The sequence below is a fragment of the Bombus affinis genome, chromosome 2, assembly GCF_024516045.1.
Source record: "Bombus affinis isolate iyBomAffi1 chromosome 2, iyBomAffi1.2, whole genome shotgun sequence".
Taxonomy (NCBI): Eukaryota; Metazoa; Arthropoda; class Insecta; order Hymenoptera; family Apidae; genus Bombus; species Bombus affinis.
In genome coordinates this window covers 15527011-15550084 of record NC_066345.1, presented here as the reverse complement: position 1 = coordinate 15550084, position 23074 = coordinate 15527011, and the positions used below count along the sequence as shown (strand labels likewise).

General features: G+C 36.2%; 1 protein-coding gene and 1 long non-coding RNA gene across 7 annotated transcripts; one reads left to right on the top strand and one right to left on the bottom strand.

Moving 5' to 3' along the window:
• Window positions 1–252: 252 nt before the first annotated feature.
• LOC126928874 (tumor protein D54) lies at window positions 253–22502 on the top strand. 5 transcript variants are annotated; one of them, XM_050744726.1, is made up of 6 exons: window positions 253–479; window positions 13779–13909; window positions 14606–14754; window positions 16919–16978; window positions 18228–18390; window positions 19441–22502. In XM_050744726.1, exons 1-6 carry the CDS (start codon window positions 461–463, stop codon window positions 19567–19569), a joined length of 651 nt encoding a protein of 216 aa, XP_050600683.1. In that variant the 5' UTR covers window positions 253–460; the 3' UTR covers window positions 19570–22502. The 5 variants fall into 5 exon arrangements, 4 of the variants coding, with proteins under 4 accessions (XP_050600683.1, XP_050600680.1, XP_050600681.1 ...); XR_007716973.1 differs by lacking the exon at window positions 253–479 and adding an exon at window positions 9901–10886 and having other exon boundaries at window positions 16873–16978; XM_050744723.1 differs by lacking the exon at window positions 253–479 and adding an exon at window positions 9901–10886.
• On the bottom strand, window positions 8466–9912 carry LOC126928888 (uncharacterized). 2 transcript variants are annotated; one of them, XR_007716990.1, is made up of 3 exons: window positions 9402–9912; window positions 9115–9243; window positions 8466–9060 (listed from the first exon to the last, which is right to left on the bottom strand). It is a non-coding gene; the product is annotated as an uncharacterized LOC126928888 (long non-coding RNA). The 2 variants fall into 2 exon arrangements; XR_007716989.1 differs by having other exon boundaries at window positions 9148–9243; window positions 9402–9897.
• Window positions 22503–23074: the final 572 nt, after the last annotated feature.

The window sequence follows — 23074 nt, the reverse complement described above, 5'->3', positions numbered from 1 at the left end:
AATGATAAAATTTTTGTAGTCAAATGAAAGTACTACTAAATGGTACAAAATTTAATATGCTCGAACCTAATTGATTAATACGTAAATAACTTAATAGATACAATGATATGCAAATACTTTTTGCAGCTACTGTACAGTGTACGTAGGCAATTTGATATCGCAGAAATCGTGAAATGCCGCCACAAATTCAAACGCGGTTTTGCGCGCATGTTAGTTCCTGCTTGGTCGCTTGGCGCCGCCACTCGCCGACTGTTTTCAATATGGCCGCGGTGCCGTTCCTCAGAAGCTATTCGGAAAGAATCGATCTCGGTTCGGTAGCAGTGAACACGTCACAGTATCCACATTTCGAAAGTTCTCGCGGAAAAACGTGTCCGTATTATTGTTTCGTTGATTAACCGCGAGTGGTGGATCCGTGTGCGAGCGAGAGGGAACATCCACGTAAGCGCATCGATTCGACAAAATGAGCAACGTACCAACAGGTGAGATCACTGACGCCACTTTTTCCCGACTTACGTTTCTTATTTTCCTCTGCAAGGACGCATTCCATATTTTCGGCGTGACACGCCGTCCACTTCAAACATTCTTCTCTTTCAAAGAGCAGTTTTACAAGAAATATAATTTCATGTATGTAGAATATAAATTGCACGATATTTCTGGCTAACGCGTTCTAACCTATGCTGACTTTTTTTCGAATCGCTCACATTTCGCGTAGCCTTTAAAATCGCTCCACTTATCTCACTGAATGACGCGCAATCGATCTAACACGATAATCGTCCGATATCGAGAAAAATATCACTCGCCATTCTGCATCTCATAATTGTCGAAAGTACTTTAAGATTTTTACACTGAATATTATATTTTATGCAACACTGTGAATGTTATGTTTAACATATTGAATATTATATTTCGTGTAACATTATTTTTATTTATACGACATTTACGATTTTATCGTTAAAAGTTAATGACGTGTTTAAGGAAGTCAGAACATACACCGTTCGAACAATTGTTGCCCTAACCTCTCCAATTACGCGGACAAATACATGACTCGTTATATATATACCGGTTTGTGTTACTCTCGTCTTGCGGCGCTTGTTAATTACGCTAACGTAATTAGAATTTGTCCAGCCTTTGTTTAAGGTGGTCTTTAACGAGATGAGAGAGCAGCATTTACTTATACGTACATTATTCGTCATTTTTCCGTTTTTTATGTAAATGCGCTGTTACTTAATACGCGTTGGGAACAATGAAAAATTGAAATATATTAAATGCTTTATTGTTCTTGGAATATTGAATATTCTTATCTTCTTGCTTATTTAGTTTCGTTATCAACATTGTTAACAGATGGTGCACGTTTTGGTTCGTGAATGAAACATGAGTATGCGGTTAGGATGTTGTATTTTGTTCGTAATAATTACGTAGCCGTAAGTGGCTAGAAAGATAATGATATTTTAGCGATGATAGGTAAATGTCGCTAACTATATCGCGTAGCTCTCATGTGGTAATATCTTCGTCGCTGTTAACTTCTTATCGCGAAAATTATTATCGCCCTGACGTGCTACACATATACACTGTTTTTAATGGTTACACGTATCATTACTGTTCGTATTTAATCAATCTTTGTTGGAAAAATATGAAAATTACACGTCTTATACGACTCTTATTTCTTTATTATTCTTGCGATTATGGAATTGGTTAAGGTTGATTCAATTAATTAGGTTGAGTTAAAAATCATTTTCGTATTTTTATAACTCTGAAAATAGTAACTAGGTTTCGGTATAAATAGGTAGGTTCCTTTCCTTACTTTACTAATTTTGAAGGATATTTTATATTATTTGAACGAATTTGAAAAATTGGAATATATATTTTGTAATTTAGGCTTGGATTCGATTTCCACGTAAAATTGGAGTACCTGTTTTCTTGTGAAATGTTTTGATAAAATACAAAGTACATCATACACGTTATCTTTGTCCTATCGTATCTCATATTTTTAGGATACTTGTTACCAAAAATCTTTTAGATTATAGTATTGATGGTATAAAAGTTGCAAAATTTGTCAAATTACCGAAACAATATTTTTGCGATTCATAAAATAAAATAGATGTGCTATTTTAGTCAACCCTATTAATAGAAACATTACGTAATATCAGCAAATTGTGTTAGGGATGCCAAAGACCATAAAGTACTGAACGCAGTAGAATTATAGGCGTAGAGGTTATAAAAAATGCTGAAAATACTAGGAATGCCATAAATGTTGCATACATTGCAAAAGTATCACAAAAAATATTTTTCATTAAAAGTATATTACTTGATAAGAAGAAACGCTTCGTTGTAAAACATATCCAATGACTTTTTTTTCTCTATAACCACTATACACACAATAGAAATTTTATTCTTTTAAATAATCAATTCGGATATTATATATATATAATTGAATCTTTCACAAAAATAATACTACATCAAAAAATATATCATTAATCGAAACACCGAACATATCAAGAATAGCAGAAACTACTTGCAATACGAGGAACTCATTTCGTACCTACCGCGAATCCATTTCGTTCCACGTTCTTGACCATTCATTCTTAATCCCATCAAAGATCTATGAGCTGTGCAACGCACGATCTAAAAGACGAAGAATCCATCGAGCAGAATTATTCCTCGCTCCTTTCGAGATTCTAGATTCCAACCGAGCTTATTTTCGCGGCCTACGCGAAACATTAAAAAGGCCCACACGTAGTGTTTTATCTTTCATGGTTTAACGGCCAAGTTTCGCGCATACTTTCCCTTACTGTTTGTCATAAACGGCTCCGTTATTTTCAGTGCAAATATTTCCCGTTTACCGCGCGTAAACCGACTATGAGCGGAAGTATCGCGACGACTGATTTACGCGAAACGCTCGCCTTTTTTTCCGCGAACCAATCGGAAGAGTAACGGTGAACCTTTCCGCCGGTTACTCATGAACATTTTATTGTCAATATCGTCAGTTGGCTCGTAGTGATCCAAAGGATAAAGCATATGAAGGATAAAGGATGGTTCTATTCACATGAATATTCGTCGTAGTTTAAAATTTGTTAAAAAATTTAAACATTATTTTGATACTTGGGATCGACTAGTTTTCACGTCAAGAATTAGCGAAATATGATTTTTGTATCTCGATAATGAGATTGAAACTTCGCTGATAATATTAATTCGTAGTGTAATATTCATATCATTAGGAATGTGATAATTGGTATTGAAACGAGAGGAAGTTGTATCGAAAATTTCGTAGAAACGTAGAAACGAATTTTTGTATTTTTCCTAAAAAGAATTAATCTTCGGATTAAGATATTAAGGGCTTTGTATTTTTCACAGAAAGAATTAATGTTTTGCGTATGTTAATTCGAGAGAGAAGCGTACATTTTTTACGGTTTTCCGCGAATACTATAAACTTAGTCCTAGATCCTTTTTTTTTCTTTTTTTTTTTTGTAATATTCTGTAGAAACCAGTGCCCTTATTCGTTGATTCTCCAGTGAACAGAATCGCAAAGAGAAAGTTGCAAAAGCTGAGGCCGCTGTAGTGTCGTGTTCGCGGAAATCGCGTCGCGCGGTCGTTCTGGTTGCAATGTAATACCGCCACGCCAAAAAATGCTTTGTACAGTTATTCCTGTTTCACCCTTTTGTGGAGAAGGTCAGATCGATTTTGTTTCTCGCTGAAATTCTATTCGAACGCGATTCTTGTCGAACAATACACGATTTTTGGTTTATCGACGTTTCGACGACTGCTCTTCCGTCATATTATTGCTTTCACTGTTTCACACAATGCGTGAAAGCAAATTCTGTGTGGTTATTTTCATGCAGCAGTTGTACTAGTAACTTCGTATTTTCGTAGGCTTGATGTTCCTTCTATTGTTAGAAATTTCAAAATACACACGATCAATTTTCTATGTACGTCAACCTCACAATTCGTATCTTTCTGTAAAATAAACAAATTGTTCATTATTTTACTTTGAACCAAGTCTCCGATACGTCATTGTATACTTTGGCCCGAAAAATATACGACATGTCAGAAGCAATGGAACAGTTCTAAAAGACGAACTTGTGAAAATATATTGACTTGCTAGCATATTTTATTAACACAGAGTCTAATTTTGTTTTTTTTTTTTTTTTTAATTCTGTTACTAAAGCAAAATGATGTAGGAGAAAGAGAATATTTCATTGTTTCGTTGTTTTTAAAAATACAGACAGATATTTGACAAGAAGTCTAAGAAATTATTTCATTATTCTTCTCGCTGTATAAACGCTTGTTTAATTCTGAAAATTACAACTATCAATATATGTACTTACATATTTTATTACTTTATTATATTAGCTTCGTAATTAATTAGTTAACGTAAAATAAACGATTCAATTAAAAAGTTTGAAATATATCTGAATTATTGTTAATGTCTAAATTCATAAAGAAACAAGATTGTATTCCTGCGTCCTATTTATGACTCCATTTTTTGATATAAATAACTTTTATTTCTCGTCTATTGCTTCTCATATACGCTTCGTGAAACAACATAAATTTCCTACTGTATGCATACTTGTTCTTGAAATCGTAAGGAAGATAATTGGTTATGTACAAACATTGATCTATTGCATAATCTGATTGATTGTAAGTGAACTTGTTATGCTCGGTGCTTTTATCAACCATTACTCTTTCACCTTATAAAACACTACGAAATATTATCTATACTGTTGGATTATTTTTTGTTTATTGCGACGTAGTTATTTTTTGCCACAATTCGAATTTAATAATGTGGTAAAATTGCATTATACTTGTACTTTTACAATGTTACATTTTTGTTAAATCAAAACAAGTTACTTAAGATATATATAGAAATATATATATTTTTATTCTTACATATATAGAAAGGAAAACTCACTGGAAAATATCGAAGACTCTCTTGCATTTGATTTTACAATACGTAAAATAATAATTATTATTTTAATAATAAGATTTAAGATTTTTATACTTCGTCTTTGTTATTAATTTTCCTACGGTCCTACAATTTCTTATATCTCAATCTCATTGTTTTAATTTAAATCCAAAAGAAATTTTTAGTGGGATAAAAGACTCTCAACGTGTTAATGGAAATAAGAGAAGTTAACATAGAGTTTCTCTAATATAACAGAGAAATAAGAATTTGATTTTAGCTGAATCTAACGTTTAGTCTTATAAAGAAAATATTGTCTTTTTTTTTCATTCTTCGTTCCTGTGCAGCTGCATAAAAAGTAGAAGTGAAAGTCAACATTCACAGATTCGTAATCTACATTCCAGTGTAATTGTTTTAGTCATGAACGTTACTGAAACCTTTGTTAGAAATAATTGCCGTTTAGAATTCCAGTGGCAAATTTAGAAGGTAACTATAGTTTGAAGGTTTCTCGATTACGTGCTCCATTGTAACGCGTACTTTAAACGATTTCATCTTTATGCTTGCATACACTTGTTTAGCAGTTGATTGTCGGTTTTTGTATCCTCCACCATGAATTCATTATGAGAAAAATGACAGAAAGAGATCGATTAGATGTTGTTATCGCAAGATTAAAATTAATTTAATTTTGCGTATTAAGATTCACGCGGATATCTAATTTTTTATTAACAACATTTACTTTAGTGGCAATTCGATATGCAATGGTAGCAAGTAGAAGTATTGTCGTCGATTTTCAGTTGCCATACGAAGTGAACTCGTGATATTCTCTCGACTTCGTGTTTCTAAGTCAAAGAGTAGAATTCAGATTCGGTTTCACGTGGATGCGCAAATATGTCTGTGATCCGTAGACCGTAAAACAAAAATTCCAAATAGCTGGAGTAGCAACGCGGTTTTCGAGACTATATAAATAATATATATCGTTTTATATTTCTTAGTTAGAGACAGACGCTCAATTAATTGCTTCTATATATAGTACAACATAGTGTTAAAAAAATATTCTCGTTTATCAAACTTATCAAGGATTTTCAATGGTAATAACCAAACATTGAAAGTATTCTCATTCTTAAGAGATTCGATGTTCTAGAACAATATGTGATCCAGCTTAGAATACATACGCGATATACATACTTCACTCATATTATGATCATCAATAAGGTCTTAACTTTATTTCCTGTATTTAACGCGATATTAAAATTCATCAAGATACTTTACTTTATTTTCTTTCAAAATATTAATGATTGAATGAATAGCGTAGAAAAATCTACTCCTCGAATATGAAAACGAGAGAAAATCAAAGCCACGATGCCGTCTTCAATCACACTGCAAATTAATTAAAGGCAAAACGTTCTGCCGACAACGAGTTTAAGTGTACAGCACTCGTCCCGTTTAATATCTCACTTTTTGTCCGCTTTTCCCTTGTACATTCAATAGCCGTTCCTCTGTCGTGCTAATATAATATTGCTGTTATTGCTTGCCCATGCAACGTGCCATCTGGCGCGTGTAATGCATAAATTACTGCATATTGTTCATCTAAAAAACGTACATATACATTACATCTCATAGGAGAAGTTTAAAAAACTTTACCTGTCATTTAAATATGTAGGAATAATAATTGAACTAATTTCCTCACATTAAATGTTATCGAAGAGAATTTCTGCAACCAGCATTGATACTTTCATCACTAAGCAGCGGATTTTCATGCATTTGTGAGCATATTTAAAGTGATAAAAATACACAGCACGTAATATAATGCACATAATATAAATATTGTAGAATATATAAAATATCCAAAGTATTTTAGTACTTTTTACAATGTTTAATAAATGGCAAAATTTTCATCGCGGTCGATTGGCTAGTTGCGAGAATATTCTCGATTTTCTAACGAGGTAGAATTAATTTCACGTTTCTAAAAAAGGTCCCGTTTCTCTTAATAAGACCACAATTCTCTAGCCGCCCGAATTCCCGCGTTTTCGATTCAATAGCTAATATGTCAAAAGATATTCTCGCTTAGAAAGCGTACTCATCGGCGCAAATTACACCTTGGATTCCACTTTCATCTTTTATCTTTTTGTCTTTCTTTTTCATTCCGCTTTCACGTAAGCTGAATTGTCTGAAGGCCGGTTGAGCGAAATTCGCTCGGCGAGCAATTTATTAAAAGATGGTCGCAGCATCGATACCGGCCAAAGCGAAACTTATAAAGCGTAACTTCAGACCGCTGAGAAAGTTCACTTGCCACTTTGACTTGGACGGCAAGCTGTTAGTATCGCGAATACTTAGCACGGCAGTTTTATCGATCTTTACTTGAACTAACGTCGGGCCTGCCCACCGTAATTCCGACATCGCGTGTTTCGGTCGACTTGAAGGCACGTAAGGTCCTCGAACTGATTCGTTGCTTCGCGAAAAATCCCAAGTATTCGTTCTACCTTCTGCATTTCGATAGTGAAATAAGGAAACGTTCCGCTGGAGAACAGGAGACGCTCCTCGTTATTAAGATAAAAATAAGTTTAGCTTTGCAACTACCCTGCTAGCGCAAAATATCGAACACACGTTCATACGATGTTAGAAAGGGATTCAATTCTTCTTTTAATATATAAATATACACGTAATATTATATTCCACATTAAGAAACTAATATTTTTTGCGAATATACAGGGGATATATATTTTGTATTACGAGAAAGCTATTCCTTTCCGAATATAAAATAAATATTTGTTTAACATCAGTAGAAAAACATGCCCATAAACATGTACATATTGATCTAGTCATTTTTCTTTTTCATAATATTAAAATATCGAAAGATAGGCGTAAGCTGTCTTTGATCGTTAAGGTTTACTGCATCCACTATTCTATACTAAACTCAATTATACAAAAGCAGGACTTGGGTTACTATATCGAATCTACTCTGCGACCCACTTCGATAAATCACGTTTGCAGGAATGGAAAGCAGGATTCGTTCGACACCTATCGCGGTTCGATATCTGTAGCGAAATAATAATTACACGATTGTAGAACGGCAATGGAATTTTTAATATTTCCAAACGATCGGTCACTTCATCCGTGCATTATTACGACAACCAGCCGTTAACCTTGAGGTTCCTGTTACCGAGGGAGGGTCACGTTTAGAACTACATCGAAACGAAAGAAGCGGATGAACCGGTTCCACGTAGATCTCGTCCTATCAAACTTCGTTCTGAGTTCTCGGTATTGAAAATACGTGTTATATCCTTATTTGTCACGCTTCCTATTTGTTCTTTGTTCTGTTTTTATAGCTACCGTGTTAAAGACCTTTAAACGCTATTATATTTATATAATTCAACATATTTCATGTTTATTGAGAATTAATCATTTCTTTTTACTCTGTTTGTTATTTTATAAGAAGGTTGATAGCTTTTTAGGTATATGAATTTTTAACAAATTGTCGGTGGATAGAATGTCGTGTTGCAATTTGATGCTCCCAATTCTTCACTGACGGTGGCATCTAGTTTTAAAATGGAATTTAATTAAAAATGAATTGGAAAATTCATTGTAAGAATTCCGGTGAAATACTTTCTGTCTACGATATAGATTATTGTGTTATTTTTTCAGCACTAAATTAAAGCTACTTTAGAACTGATTCTGTCTCTTCTGTTACATTGCACATTTTTACCGCGTGCAACCTACTCAGTACTGAACTCTGTAAGCTCTAAACGAAAATAACTCTATATTGAAATTTTACATTTTAATCCAACACGAACGTTTCCTACAGGATCTAAAATTAATACCTTTGAGAACATTTTTTATAGTAAAAAAAAAAGTAGTTATATAAGCGTAATTGACTTTCACTCGCTATCGATGCTATCGGTATTATAAAAATTTTATATAACCGAAAAAGCTCTCTCAAACCGGTAGTTCCTTTTAACGCCACTTTTCATCCGTATTTTTATGTACCGCAAGAGGAAATTCAATATCCGAGCAGGGTCATCGAACCGTTGAAGATTCCGTTCCGTCATCCTCATCCAACGAGATCCTTGGTAGGAATAGGCGCGTATTTTTTTCCTTTATCCCCAATCCATCTTTTTTATCCTCGATCAAGATCCTTGAAAAGCGTGTATGCGCACTATCACGCGCTAAAAATACAAAAATTATTTTATCCTATAGACTAACGGACACCGTCCTTTTACCTTTCGATGCCAGTCGAATTCGTATTCACTTACGCGATGTTGCACGACGTAAAGTCGGTGAAAGGAAAATAATCCAATCGATTTATCGAATTCGTAGCAAAAGTCATCTTCTCCTGGTGCGCGAAATACCTAGAAACGAGTCAATGAACATAAAAGCGAGCGTTATTGCTGTTTAATCGTTGACTTTGGACATATTCCGCGTCGCATATGGCGAGCTTGAAAGAGGATTATGTATCATGAACGTCCGTTAAATATTTAAATGGCAAGTTTAGGACGATTATCGTTACCAATTCGAAGTAGAAATGGAAATTGATGAACGAGAAAGATTTTATTTCGCCAGACGAGACAACATCAGTTGCAAGGAAAGACGGAGGGACTAACAAGTAGAAAATGGTGGGGACCTTAGGTCCCTTCCTCTTTCACCTTCTCGAAAGAGGAACAGGTAAATAACTGTCCGCGATTTCTTTCCTTCGTGGATACGTGGCCGGGTGATACTAGCGCCGTGGTTGGCCAAATTCGAAACTCGCGATCTGTTCGCGTCGGGAAAACGAAGCGTGATCGTGCCAGCTGTGATCGTCGTCTGCACGCGGCGATCGACGCACGTGGTCGTTCGGATCGTTGGCAAAAAGATTTTAGCGAATCGTCGTTAATCGTTACTCGAATGGAAAACTCTGGATTTAAGAGGTGAAGTTTTCTCGCGGCAATTTTCTATGTGTACGACACCTAACTTCAACCGAAATTGTTTACGCGCGAGACGCGTGACTGGTCACCGTGCTGTTCGCGAAAGTGAGACCAGCGCTTCCGACGAAAAGCTTTAGTTTAATTCATAGGTCGTTACGGGGATGATCGCTGTGGTGTGATCTACGGATAAGTTGTGCGAATGGTTTTATTAGCGGGACTGGCGCGGTTACGGTAAACAGTTTTTAGAAGGAACTCGTTTTACCGGTAGTGAAGGAACAAAGACGCGATATCCAGTAAGAGGACGTTTCATTCGACATGACAAGCATTTTATCAACGATCTCCGATGCAGAGGATAATTAGATATAAAAACGTTTGACAATTTCGCAATGTCGTGGGAGTTTTCTATTTGCAACGTTAAATCTCGGTCGAACGAACTGATCAAAAGTGACTGTTTCGCGTTTCATTCGTCCGTTTATTCTACGAACCTTGCTGACAACTAGTCTAACGTGTTCGATCGAAATTGAATAAATAAACAGATAAGCAAATGAACGAATCGAACGATAATTAAATATTCGCTTCGATACCTCGAGAAGAAAAAAGAACGAGTAACTCCGTTGACATGAAAACCGATATGCCGGACGTTAAACAGGACCAGGCTAAAGTCGAAGATCGCCGAGGTTCTTCGAAACAAAGTACGAGATCGAGAGTGTGTACGGACCACGGTGAACAGGATTGCCCGAGTGAAAACGAACACGAGTTCGAGTCGCTGGAGTACGAGGAAGACGTTTATTATTCGAATTTAACTGCAACTCCCAGCTTCGACGACATAGACGAGCTGAGCGACGATGCGGACGAAATTGTTGTCCATTGCTGGCGGGACTCGAACGGTGATATAGACGAGATCGTGGTGGACGATGCGAATCTATCGGTGGAGACGCAGTTTTTGACGCCTGACGGCGAGGACGGCGCCACTGGTCGCGGAAAGAAAAAGAGGAAATCAGTTCGAGTGATATTCCAAGACTTCTCGAAACCGTATCTGGCCAAGATCAGCAACAGCCAAAATTACAAGAAGTTCCTCGAGTTGGTAAAAGGTGCAGCATATAATTCGCGAGAATGGTACAGTCCGACGTATAAATTATTCCGAAGCGAAGTAAATAATATCGTATCGTGTACCGGCTCTTCTCTCGAACGTTTTGTTCCTCGTATTCGGTAAAACTCACAGTTCGTTATTATTTATCGTTGCTTTTAACAACAGCAGGCTCAGGATCAGATCGATCGATACGTCGATCACATCGCCTCGTTGGATATGTGTGTTTCGATTATGAGATCCGGCGCCCTATAAATTTACGAGTGTTGTACATAATTGCGTTATTTACGGTCGAGATCGAGCTCGTTTAGATCGTGTTTAGATAGATGGCGGTCACGCGATGCGCTTGCGTTGAAAATTCCCAGCTGGATCAAAGTATTGCCTTAAATACACGTATTCGTTGCAGATTTATAGCTTATGCGTGTTTTAGACGTCCGATTGAAGTTCGAAGTAAAATATTTTTTCGGGGCCGGCTCCAAGCTGTTGTTTCACGGGGATATTTATCGCTCTTGCGCGAATTGTGAATTGGAACCGGTAGATGCATATATAAACGGCCATAAAAAGTAGAACGATGTTGCAAGATATGAAAGTGAGAACTATATCAACGTTTCGTGGTATTGCTTCCACGGAATATCGATGGGCAACGGTACACCAGGGTAACGTTACGCTACCATTTTGGTAATGACAAGAAACTACTTTTGTATTTTATTTAGAGGCAAAGGATATTACTGTCGCGATAAATTTCCCTCGTGTACTTGTTCCGTCGTAAAAAAAACATTGGAACAACGAAGTGATGTCGAGCTTGTATCTTTTCGGCCGTAAATTTATATTTGTATGTTGTGAATGCTGTATCAATGAAGATTTGCGACGAAACGCAACCCGTACTCGTAGGTCGATTGTATTTTAAGCTTTCGAAGATATTATTTCGATAGTCGATGAATCTATTTTTTATTTCTTTCTACGTATGGTTAGGAAAACATTAATAGTACCAAGAACTATTTTTAAATAGAGTTGACGTGAAATTTATACGATAAAATTTGTAATTTTATGTAAGAAATTCACCGATTCGGCTGATGATATATTTTTGAACCTTTAATCGAAAAATATGTCCTGAAATCTATGATGCGTTCGTAAATATTCGATTCTTCTGAAGATAATTTCCGATATTATCGACATTTTCGAAGCTACTTGCTTGTTTGCTACACTTCACGCGTCTCATCGTATAAATAAGCGCTGCCTCTTGAATACTAATCCCTTAACGTCAGGCTCCGTGTCTCGTAGAAAAATCGTGTGTTTATATATAACAAGACGAGCCGCTTATCTAATCCGTTTCTTATCTTCGCAGCCTAAAATTCAGACATCGAAATAACTTTGAAACCGCTTCTTTTGTACCAGCAGAAAGACGTTTTATTGGTTTTCAAGGAATCGTTAAAATTGTTGCCACAAATTTTGCACGCTTTACGTGAAGTTTGTCTTTCACGGTGACTAATTATCACAGAGATTAACACTTACGTACATAGTTTCACGATCGCTACTACCATCAAAGACACAGGCCGAAATGTAAAATAAAAATCAGCAACTTTTCAAAATAAATTTTATAACTGACTGCGAATCTTTCTTTATATTACAAATCATTATTAATGACCGCGAGGTCTTGTTTTTTCGTTGTTGCCGCAAATAGCAACTTCACCTTATACATGTTTTTATTTAGTTATCTGTCTTGTAAAGAAGACTATGACCTTTTGCTGCAAGAAAGAGCACGTGTCAATTTATAATTATCTCAGTTTCGCATCATTTTACAATCGTTGAAAAATCATATAAATCATAGATTAGAGACGGTAAAATTACTATCGTCGTGAATCGTTGTGCTATCAGTGCAAACGTAGAAAAACTACTTTATCCACCGATTTCACGGATTTTCACGGGCGTTTTATTACTTTCACCCAGCGTGAATTATTTCTCACGTGAAAATGCAGAGTTTCGCGATGTTATTGCGCGGAATTTCCGGATTTCCTTTTCGTTAATTGAACATTTTTAATTTGGCGCAATCGTTTACGTAAACCGGAAATCCATGCACATATAGCTCTTGCTATCGTTAGTGGCGCGTGTTTTATACATTCTTATTTTATATTAACTTCCTGTTTAAATATAATACGAGCTTTTTTAAACGCTTTTCTTTCGCTTTATCCTTATTCCGTCGAAGCATTATCGATAGATACGCAAGATTAGATACAGTCGTGCCAGGAAAAGCTAGATTCTAATCGTACCAATATTAGAAAACGTAAAGACCTCACACGATGATTTCATGAAAAGTTATAACTAACGTAAACAGACTACTGAAACAGCTAACATAGTAAAAACGTAACTAACTCTCTATGTAAGAAGAGACCAGCATCTGCGATTCGAGAGGCTATGACTAATCGTAACACGATCGATAAAATGGCAATGATCCATTCGCCTTCGATTGCGGCGGTCGGACACTTGCGTAACTTTTTACGTCCTATTTTTATGATATCCGTGAGTCTGATCACGTTGACCGATTCCTCGATTTGGACCGATTATTCGTAATAAAATCGAGCAATGAATTAAATCGAATAAATTAAATCGAATACGAACGATACTTATACGACTTGTCTTTTTGACTTGTCCAGTTGCGTACATAGCATGTACAATTTTATTTAGACGAACGAAATTTCGCAATCGTCCGAAGTTTATATTCTACCGTACAGAGCTGACTTCGGTCAGAATTAATTAAATAATTGTTTAAATGGTTTTGGCGTTCATTGTTCCACCCGTTTACCATTATGGAATCTACGCGTATTTTGAATATCTTATGTATTCTTTTTAACGTTCGTGCAACGAAACTGTTTCTTCTAATGCTTTTTGGGGGTTTCAGGAGAAGACGCGACTCTTCACTCGGCCGATTATATCTCGCCAACGTCAGATAACGTAGTGAACGAGCTGCAAGGACTCTCTCTGGAAGAACAGAATCGCCAAAAGGAGGAATGGAGCGCGGAACTGGCCAAGGTACGTACTCGCCACGCTTTTTCATTCCGTCTACAGCACTGAAATAGCTAGAATTGTGAAATATGACCAGCAAGAAATTCACTGGCTACAAGATCCATTCCAATTATTTCCGAGAAGACAGTTTTATCCTATACATACTCAAGCTCCTTATTCTTCAACTAGTTGTATTTTTTCAAAGACGTTTTTAAAGATAGAAGATGGATTTTGGAAAATTATTAATTATAACATAAATATACGCATTTGTATCTCAAATAAAAAGATCACGCTATCGAACCACGATGGTTATGTAAATTTGTAAAAAATTGCAGCTATATTTTTATTCAACCCTTCAGGCATCCTCCACACAACTATGGCTTTACTACTATTTAGTATATTTCATTGGAGAACATTTGCGTTGATTCTCTAATTCCCTTGCTCATTGGAAAAATAATTATTAATAAACGCAATCGTTTTTGTAATTATTAAATACAATAATTTTACGAATAAAAATGTCACTTCTATCGATTATGGCGAATTAATATTTACATAACGCAATTCCCTTTATAAACTGCAAATAATACATATATTCGACATAGTGATCTGGTGTTTTTTCGGATTTTTTACGCTTAATTACCGAAAAGTCTCAGCGCAAAAGAGAAATTCGAGCATGAACGATTAACTATTTCGCGAAGAAGCTGAAGAAGCCGCGTGTCGTAGGTGGAAGAGGAGATTCAAACCCTGAGGCACGTGTTGGCGAACAAGATCAGAGTCTCTCAAGAGCTAAAGAGGAAGCTGGGCATCAGCGTTTGGAAAGAGATCACCGACGACATGAATCAGGGCTTGAAAAACGTTAAGGAGAGTCAAGTGTACGTTTTTATTCAGTCCTGCAGAAGCACGTACTTCTTTCTTTATCTTTCACCCTCATTTTGCACGAACGAAGTCTCTGGCTGGGTTTTTGCCAGCGCTGTCACGCGCAGGCTTGTCAGCAGCATGATCTATTCAACCATTTCATCGTTACGTATTTAATTGATACTCGATTATGTTATTTAATTTCGCTAAATGAAATACTTGCTCCGACCTGTTAATCGAGCAGCTAGTCATTTATCTCTCGATGATCGAATGAAAGAATATTCACGACGGATGAATTATTTAGCTAGAAAATTCTCTATTTCCTTCGTACGAATTACATTATGGTTGTGCTTCCGTGGATATCGAGTCAATATGCTTCGTGACTCTTTGAAATCAAAAGCTTCATTTTCAGAAGAAAAGAAGGAAACACTATAAACGTCTGTGAATTGATTTATATAATAGTCTTCGTCGCTTTCTTTACGCTTACCATTTTTCCTTTGTAGTCTGACAATTTTTACGATACGATTAATTCAGCGTACTTTTTCAATGAAGTTCTTTGAGACGAAAAGCTGCTGTTTCGAGAGAAAAATATTATAAATGTCTATGTATTCTTTTTTTGCATAGCAACCTTCTAGTCTTCCTCTTCTATGCGTTTACCTGTGAAAATCGAACAAAGTGAAACTTCCTTTTTAAAACCGAAAGCTTCGTTCTCGCAAGAAAAATATTATGAATATCTTTGAACGTATTTACCCAGCGACCTACTTCTCTTTCCCGTTTTTTTTTTTTTTTTTTTTATCGTTAAACAAAGCGAAACTTTTTAATACTATATCAATGAGCGCTACTGTGACAGCGCCGATAGAGTACAAAGGATTCAACTTTTTGTTAGGGTAATTGAAAATTCTGTCGAAGAGAGCCAATGTATAATTTCCAATTTACCTAGCAGTTACGGTTTAATTATACCATAGCTGTTCTGTTAACAGGTTAATTTCGTTTTACCGCATGCTGCTGATGCCTGAGACTTCAAGCACAGTTACGAATGCCACACGCGAACAATTTGTGCGGTTCGAGCTAGAGCTATGAAAGCTTGTCGCTACTAGAAAGACATCGAGGTTGCTGTAACTTCGTCCTTATTGGAATCGATACGTCTATTCGTGCCGTTCACGGGCCAAAATGATCAACTTTACCCTACGAAATTTATGAGATTTCACCGCCAAACTATCTTTATAACTTCGTCAATTTTCTCTGTTAATTTTTGTTTCGCGATGTTGATCGAATTGGGCAAATGAACGGTTCGTTTGTCTCTTCGTAAAGCATTCCCAATTGTCGCGCAATTTAAATAGATGTCCGTTGTTAAGAGATCCCATTTTATTATTTCGTTCGACAGGTTTTTAAATCACCTGTACAGATACCGCGATAGACGAAACGCATGCATAATACGCAAGTTTTTGTACAGTCACACGTGCATCAACGACTTACAGTTAGATGTGTGCGGATAGACAGAATTGTCATTGTATTTGAGGGGTTTCAAACGGATTGGAAGAAACGGGGTGGTTTCGATTCTGAATTCTGACATTATCGCGATGAAGTTTCATAGTTGGGTACGATAGAATTATACTAGAATACAGGGAGTGCCAGTATGTAATCGTAGTACAGTCGATAACGATGTTAATTCTATGAGAGCAAACAAATTCGAAATAATAGGAAAAGAATAGAATTAAATTTTCTCATACGAGCTTCCGTATCCGATAAAATTGAATTTCACTGTTTGTTTAATCGATTAACGCGAACTCGACTGATTACCAACTGGGCACGAGCTAGTAATTAATAGGAGTAAGTAAATATGGAAAAATAAGTCAGGAACGTAAAATGAAATTTTTCTATGGCAGACTTGGTTGTTGAGAAAATGAAGTTGCAAACGTGTTTAGTTAAAAATTGGTCTTCCGAATTTCATTTTCTCAAAAAACGAAACGTCACACGTCAGACGAACAAATTTTATTCTACTTTCTCGACTTTATCCGGACAACATGGATATCCGCACACTTGTAATCAAAGTTGATTTTTTAATTGCGCGTAAGGTGACGGCTGCCAGCCCTCCGTACCTCTTTCGTTTATTTTCTGCTACTTCTGCTCTTCAGACATGTAGAACACTTTTCTTTGACTTTTGGTTGGGTTCTCATTCAGTTATCAGAACGTCAGCGAGAAACTCGGTCAGTTCAGCAAGGCGGTCACCGAGAACACTTTGTAAGTACACAAGCAATCGTGTTATCCTTTCAGATCCAACATTTCTTCCATCGACTATTAACCGTAATCGTCTTCAACTAAAATAAGCTTCTTTACTTCTTTCCTTTCTTTTCTTTTCTTCTTTCTTCTTCCTTAGAATTCTCAACTGGTGTAGCGCGAGTCAGATCGTCGATAAACGAGTAATAAGTAGATAATTGATTGAGAAATAGTTCCGTTAACAATTAAGGAACACACAGGGAAAACGTGCTTACATTATATCGCACAAAATTACGTGATTACATGACTCAGATGAAGATCTTGTTAAACCCAAAGATGCGAGCTTTTTAGAAACAGCTGATAAACGTAGTTTCGTAACAAATCAACGATATAACGTAATGACGATCGATATTTCTAAAACGTCCGAGAAAGTGGTAAACAGTTGTTGCCACATATTTCAATAGGAAAATTAAACGATGAAAGAGAAAGTACTAACGTGAAATTGATCGATATCTCGAATTTCAAAATCGTTCCTCCGTAAGACGAGTAAAACCTGTGGCTCCTGTAATCCTCCATTACATTCCTCGTTCTGCATTACAAGAGTACCAAAAGCAATCAGCGAGAAGTATAACGTGCTGAACGTGGAACGGCATACGTTAACGTTTGCGAGAGACCTGATCGCACCGCACCATTTGAGGGTTGTGTCCGAGAGAAATTTTGGATCACGATATTAGCGCGATTTATACGTATTAGACATAACTTCCTCTTGCCACGATGTTCCCTTGCACGTTGTCACGCCACTCGCGCAAAATTCACAACGCTTCAGGTTGTTCTAATTGCTCTAATGTAGACGAAACGAAATATGTACAAAGACTCGAGAAATAATCAGATAAAAAAATAGAAAGGCACGCACCGCTAAGCTAATTAGTGTCCAAGATAGAAAGTCGGTGTATCGACCTCGGGTTGCCACGAAACAGCGTCTTCTGTTAGCCGCTTGCGTAGAAGTAACGATAGCAGAGAAGCATAAGCTTTTATAATAATGGCAATCTAACGACGAGCACGGAATGCTTGTGAATAATGCGATGTAAATGTGTAGTTACGAGATTGCGGAGCTTGCCGTGTGTGTGAAAGTAAAATGCATGACATATACATCGAGCTTGAGTCATTATCCAAGTCCCGTGCAAAAGCATCTGTGACCACGGACAACGCGACCTTGCCTGGACAGAACAAGTTCCGCGTAAAATGAATATTTATCATTTTCCTCCTTCCACAGATTCCAGAAGACAGAGTCTGTGTTCAAGACCACGGCTGAGAAGACGACCAGCATTCTTGGCGGCTTCGGAAGTGGATTATCCATGAAGCTCGGCCAGATGCGTAACTCCGACAGCTTCCGTTCCTTGGAGGAACGAGTTGGATCTGCCTACGAGAACATGAAGGTTGTTACCGACGATTGAAACAATTTTCCGTTTTCTTTTAGCCTTTTAGAGGAACTTCCTTTAACCCTGTCGCATTTTTTCGGTCCATTTTTAGATCGTTGATTTTTATGCTAATTTCCAGCGCTTCCTAATCTTGGCAAGATCTTTTTTGTCGTTTTATCTGTAGACAGCGACACATGGTTCCACCAAGTTTCGTTTAAAAAATGATAACACAAAACTTGTAAAGCCTGGCTTGTCAAACTGTGGGTCGTGACCTTCTTAGTTTCCTTAACGTGTCCACGATGGTCGGAAGAAGATAGCCAAGACCCGATGTTAATTAAGATACGTTATTAGAGTCCCCTGTAAATGTTACATTCTCATGAATCTCTTGGATTTTTATTCTACGTAAAAGATCGTACGCGTTAATAATTCTTAAAGATCCTAATAATAAAATAACACGTGTCCTATATTGGATTTATACGTAATTTGAGCATATTACGAAGGAGAATGAAATAATGCGAATAACTTGACTCATACGATTCGTTTCGTCTTTGGATACTAGGATTACGCTTTTAGGCTTATTAGGTGAATCGTGAATAATTTCGCTGTGTGAGATTTCATTCTTCGTTTTAATTTACATATATTCAACTTGTCCTTTCCAACTTGTGTATCGTGATCCTCTTAGGCTTCGAAATGTTTTATTTTTAGAGTGGCTATTCTTAGTTAGTTGAAAATTGTTTAATTTAACAGGACCACGATGACGTATTTTATGAATAACGTTAACTCTGATTTGCGTTAAACGAAAGAAAGAAAACATAGTACGCGAATGCGTGTAAGGATGAACGGTATTGTGTGTGCGTGTGAATATGTGGAATTTTGCATTGATGAAAGAGCGGATGAAGATGCGAGAACGAAGAACAAATGCGGATCGGATGACAGAGGTTAGTGAAAGAAAGGCTGTTCGTATGTAACAACTTAATAGAACAGGGCCAAAAGAGATTTTGGGATAGCTGTTTTGTAGCTTTTGAAAACGGACGCCGAAGATAGTTAATATCGTACGTTATGTTTCAGACGAAAGTCGTGCCTTCAAGATCCAGCTCAATGCAAAGCTTCAATGAGATGCTCCGAGACACGGAATCGTTACGTTCGGCGCCAACAGCTACCAGCCCGACCATTCCGGAAGACAAACTTCTGTCTTAGAGTTGGGCATCTCGAGTTTACATCGATTTCTGCCTCTTCTCTGCGTAACATGCTGACGCGTCGATCCACGATGCCGGTGTTTCGCCCTATGCTACAAACTATCACTTTCCATTGCGTATTGCTATTAATCAGGGCTATGCGATGTCGTCTACGTAATCGAACGTCTATTAAAACGAAATAAAAAAGTAAAAAAAAAGTCAAGTCAGTCGTGGAAAATGAGTTGGCTTCGCGGATATCGATCGATATGATACAACGATTCGAACAATTTGTGTCTTTTGGATGTTTCCTTGCGTGCACAAAGCTGTGTAGGACATTGGACGTTGTTGGAATTGAACTCGCAACTTGATGTTTCCTCGTGATTTAATAAGTTGCACGATATGATGCCCTGTTGAGAACAGAAAAGCTAATTTGTGATTCTTTTTTTCCTTTAGTGATTATTTTTGTTTATCTCTTTTTTTTTACGGATTGATTTTTAGAAATGTGTGGAGAAATCTTGTTAATTTTTAACACGTGACTTTTCTTTTCTTTTGTTTCTCTTTTTTCTTTTTTGTTGTTTAAAGAACGTGCAGGATTTCTGTGTTGATTGATCTTTTTACGGCGACAAGCTTATCAGCGTTGTATCAATAGTTTGCGTTTCTTCGTATCGGGAACATGTTACTCAAGAAGATGGCAATTGATTTCTTTACTTTATCGAACTTATTTGCACTACAGCGATTTTAATAACGTATAATATAATATATCGTTGGATACGTACCTTAACGTTTAGCGGTTCAACCTGTTTTTGCACCACGAATTCGTGAAAGTAGGCACACACGCTTTGAATAGATATTTTACTCTGGTGGCGTTCTCGTCCTTTTCCGGATATCGATAATCTTAACATCAGAAACGATACCTCGATGTATTCCTATGACATACGAATTCTGACTATCAATCTTCTTCGATAAGACTCGTGCTTCGACAATACTATCTATTTTCGTGTGATACAAAATGATCGATCTGTATCGTGCAGTCTATTTGAAAATAATTCGAATTCGTGCAGTAACATTTGTAGAGTTTCCAGAATTACTTTACGCGGGACACAGGTGGCCGCCATTGTTTCACAATTATTCGATTCATCTCAAATATTCCCGAAAATATTTTTAAATAGGTATCTATCTTTGTACGTTGATAAATGTCCTTATAATTACGTTATGAAACATTTTATAACTCGTTGCATTTAAACGAGACTAATATCGATCTTAAATAACGAAGCTGTTATGGCTATTACGACCATGTTATTTCGTTCAAAATCGAAATCTTATCGTTGTGAGAGTTAATAAACGCGATACTGTTATACATGTTCGTAATGAATCAAATTCTTCAGCACTATGCTTGAACATATAAAGAATGGTCGATAAGTCACTTTCCCATTTAAGAGCTGTATAACTTTCTTTATTATATATTTTTAAATTCTTATTTCAGACTTTTGAAAAAACTTACAATGGAGGAGCAAGTACAAGTCTTAAAAAAAAAAAAAAAAAAAAAAAAAAAAAGAAAGAAAGAAAGAAAGAATACGACCTGATTTCTTTTTGCGACATGACATTACACCAAACTATAATCTTTACAGAATGCAATTCTCGTTGATGTACAAATTTTGAGTTTCCACTACCCCAAAATTTGCTACTCTGATAATTAACGCACCCATTGAATCGAAAATGTACCTGGCAGCTCGTTAAAACAGCGTTAGAACAATGGAGCGTCGATTTTGAAAGTAAAATTCGATAATTTTTATTCGTTGCTCCGTAATAATTGTCGTTAGAATGGATGTTAACTTTTCTATTATAAATCTTCGAAAGTCTTCGAAAGACAAAGAGTTTTATACAACCAATCAATGGGAAGGTGAGTTATGCGTTACACTATATTAAGAAGAATTGTTCTTGCCTTGAAGAGTTTATGAGGATTATAAGGATGGCTTGGTACGGTAGTCAATGGTACAGCGAGGCTTCCCGTGTTCCGTGATCATTGAGCCTTAAGGACGACTTTTAAAGAAACACGTGTAAGACCGATCTAATTGCAAATTGTCTAGGAAAGCGAAGAATATTTTTTACTAAGCTCTAGAATGAAATTATGTGGCGCGAACGCGCGACGACCAGAGCGCGTTTGCTTGTTTAAGAAATTCGTTAATTTAAGGAGTCGGACACAGATATTATAAATGCATATACATAAAGCATTTTCTGCCTATTTAACGAACTCTATATGTCATTGAAACTGGATCTAATCCCTGCGAATGTGTCGTAAGATCTGCGCTCGTATCGTCATCGACAACCTGCTACACGATCTACTTGTTCATATTGGTGAATAAATTATTTTGAAAAATGCTACACGTGAAGAGCGATTTTTCACCCATAGTACGGAGCGTGACTAAACGTTTGTTACATATTAAAAATCTACGTGTGCTTCTTAATTATATGGAACTTATTCGTACTTATAATGGCAATTTAATAATATATTTTTTATGAAAATTTCTGCAGTTTCCCTTTCTTTCGCTAGTTTCAGTAGGATCTCTACGATTTCTAGTTAATTAGGTAAGATTGTTCATTTAGATTAAGATTATTCCACGGAATATTATTATATATTTGACAATCATTTTCTACGTAATTCATTATACATTGGCACTGTGTGATTATTAATAGAAATTAGAAACAATTCTTTATTTTATGGTTGATTTTTTCCCCTTCATACAGAATGTAGAACGTTTCAGAGTTTTTTTCTTGTGTTACATGATACAGTGTGTCATTGGAATAATCTTGCATATTGTTTAAGTATATATGTACTTTGTATGATATTTTAAGATTACCGTCCTAATATAAGAAACAATTTGTGGAAACTACTCTACTTTCGAGTGTTCCAGTTTCCTGCTTATAATAAATGGACCACTTTATAGACTATCTTAACCATCGTCTTATATATTTATTTTCAAATAAACCTTGTTTTTGTAAATTCATTCCTGAGTAAATTTCAGATACCTGAAGCGCAAGAAACGAATTACTGGAATTTCTTACTTATCATGGTCTTTAATAATGTCTAAACAAGAAATCGCATATTTTAAACAGAAAATATAAAATTGAAAATATAACTTGAACACGCGCACGTGCGTATCAAATTCGCTTGCCAATAATAAACGGTATTCCGAGTAAAGTGAAATTTCTTTGGAGCTACTTTTCAAGTACTTTTAATAGTACGAGTTCCGGTTTATATTAAACTGTAACGTAATTCTTTCTTTTTATTCACGTTTTTTACGAAACCTTTTATATCAAAAGAAGAAGTAAAAAAAGATGGAAAGCAATACGGCTAGGAATTTCCTAGCACACGTTTATCCACGTTCGTGAGTTTAAGCTTGTGTATCGTACTGCAGCTCATGCAGAAACAGATTTCAACAAGAAAGAAGTCCTTGATTTCAATCGATTTCCTTTTAGTAATATTTTTGAAAATACTATTTAATAATAACTATTAAATGAAATTATTA

Coding starts and splice junctions, on each gene's coding strand:
- LOC126928874 (XM_050744723.1), top strand. CDS start 10,415: ATGAAAACCGATATGCCGGACGTTAAACAGGACCAGGCTAAAGTCGAA. Junction 13,910..14,605: donor GGAGCGCGGAACTGGCCAAG/GTACGTACTCGC, acceptor CGCGTGTCGTAG/GTGGAAGAGGAGATTCAAAC. Junction 14,755..16,918: donor AACGTTAAGGAGAGTCAAGT/GTACGTTTTTAT, acceptor GTTCTCATTCAG/TTATCAGAACGTCAGCGAGA.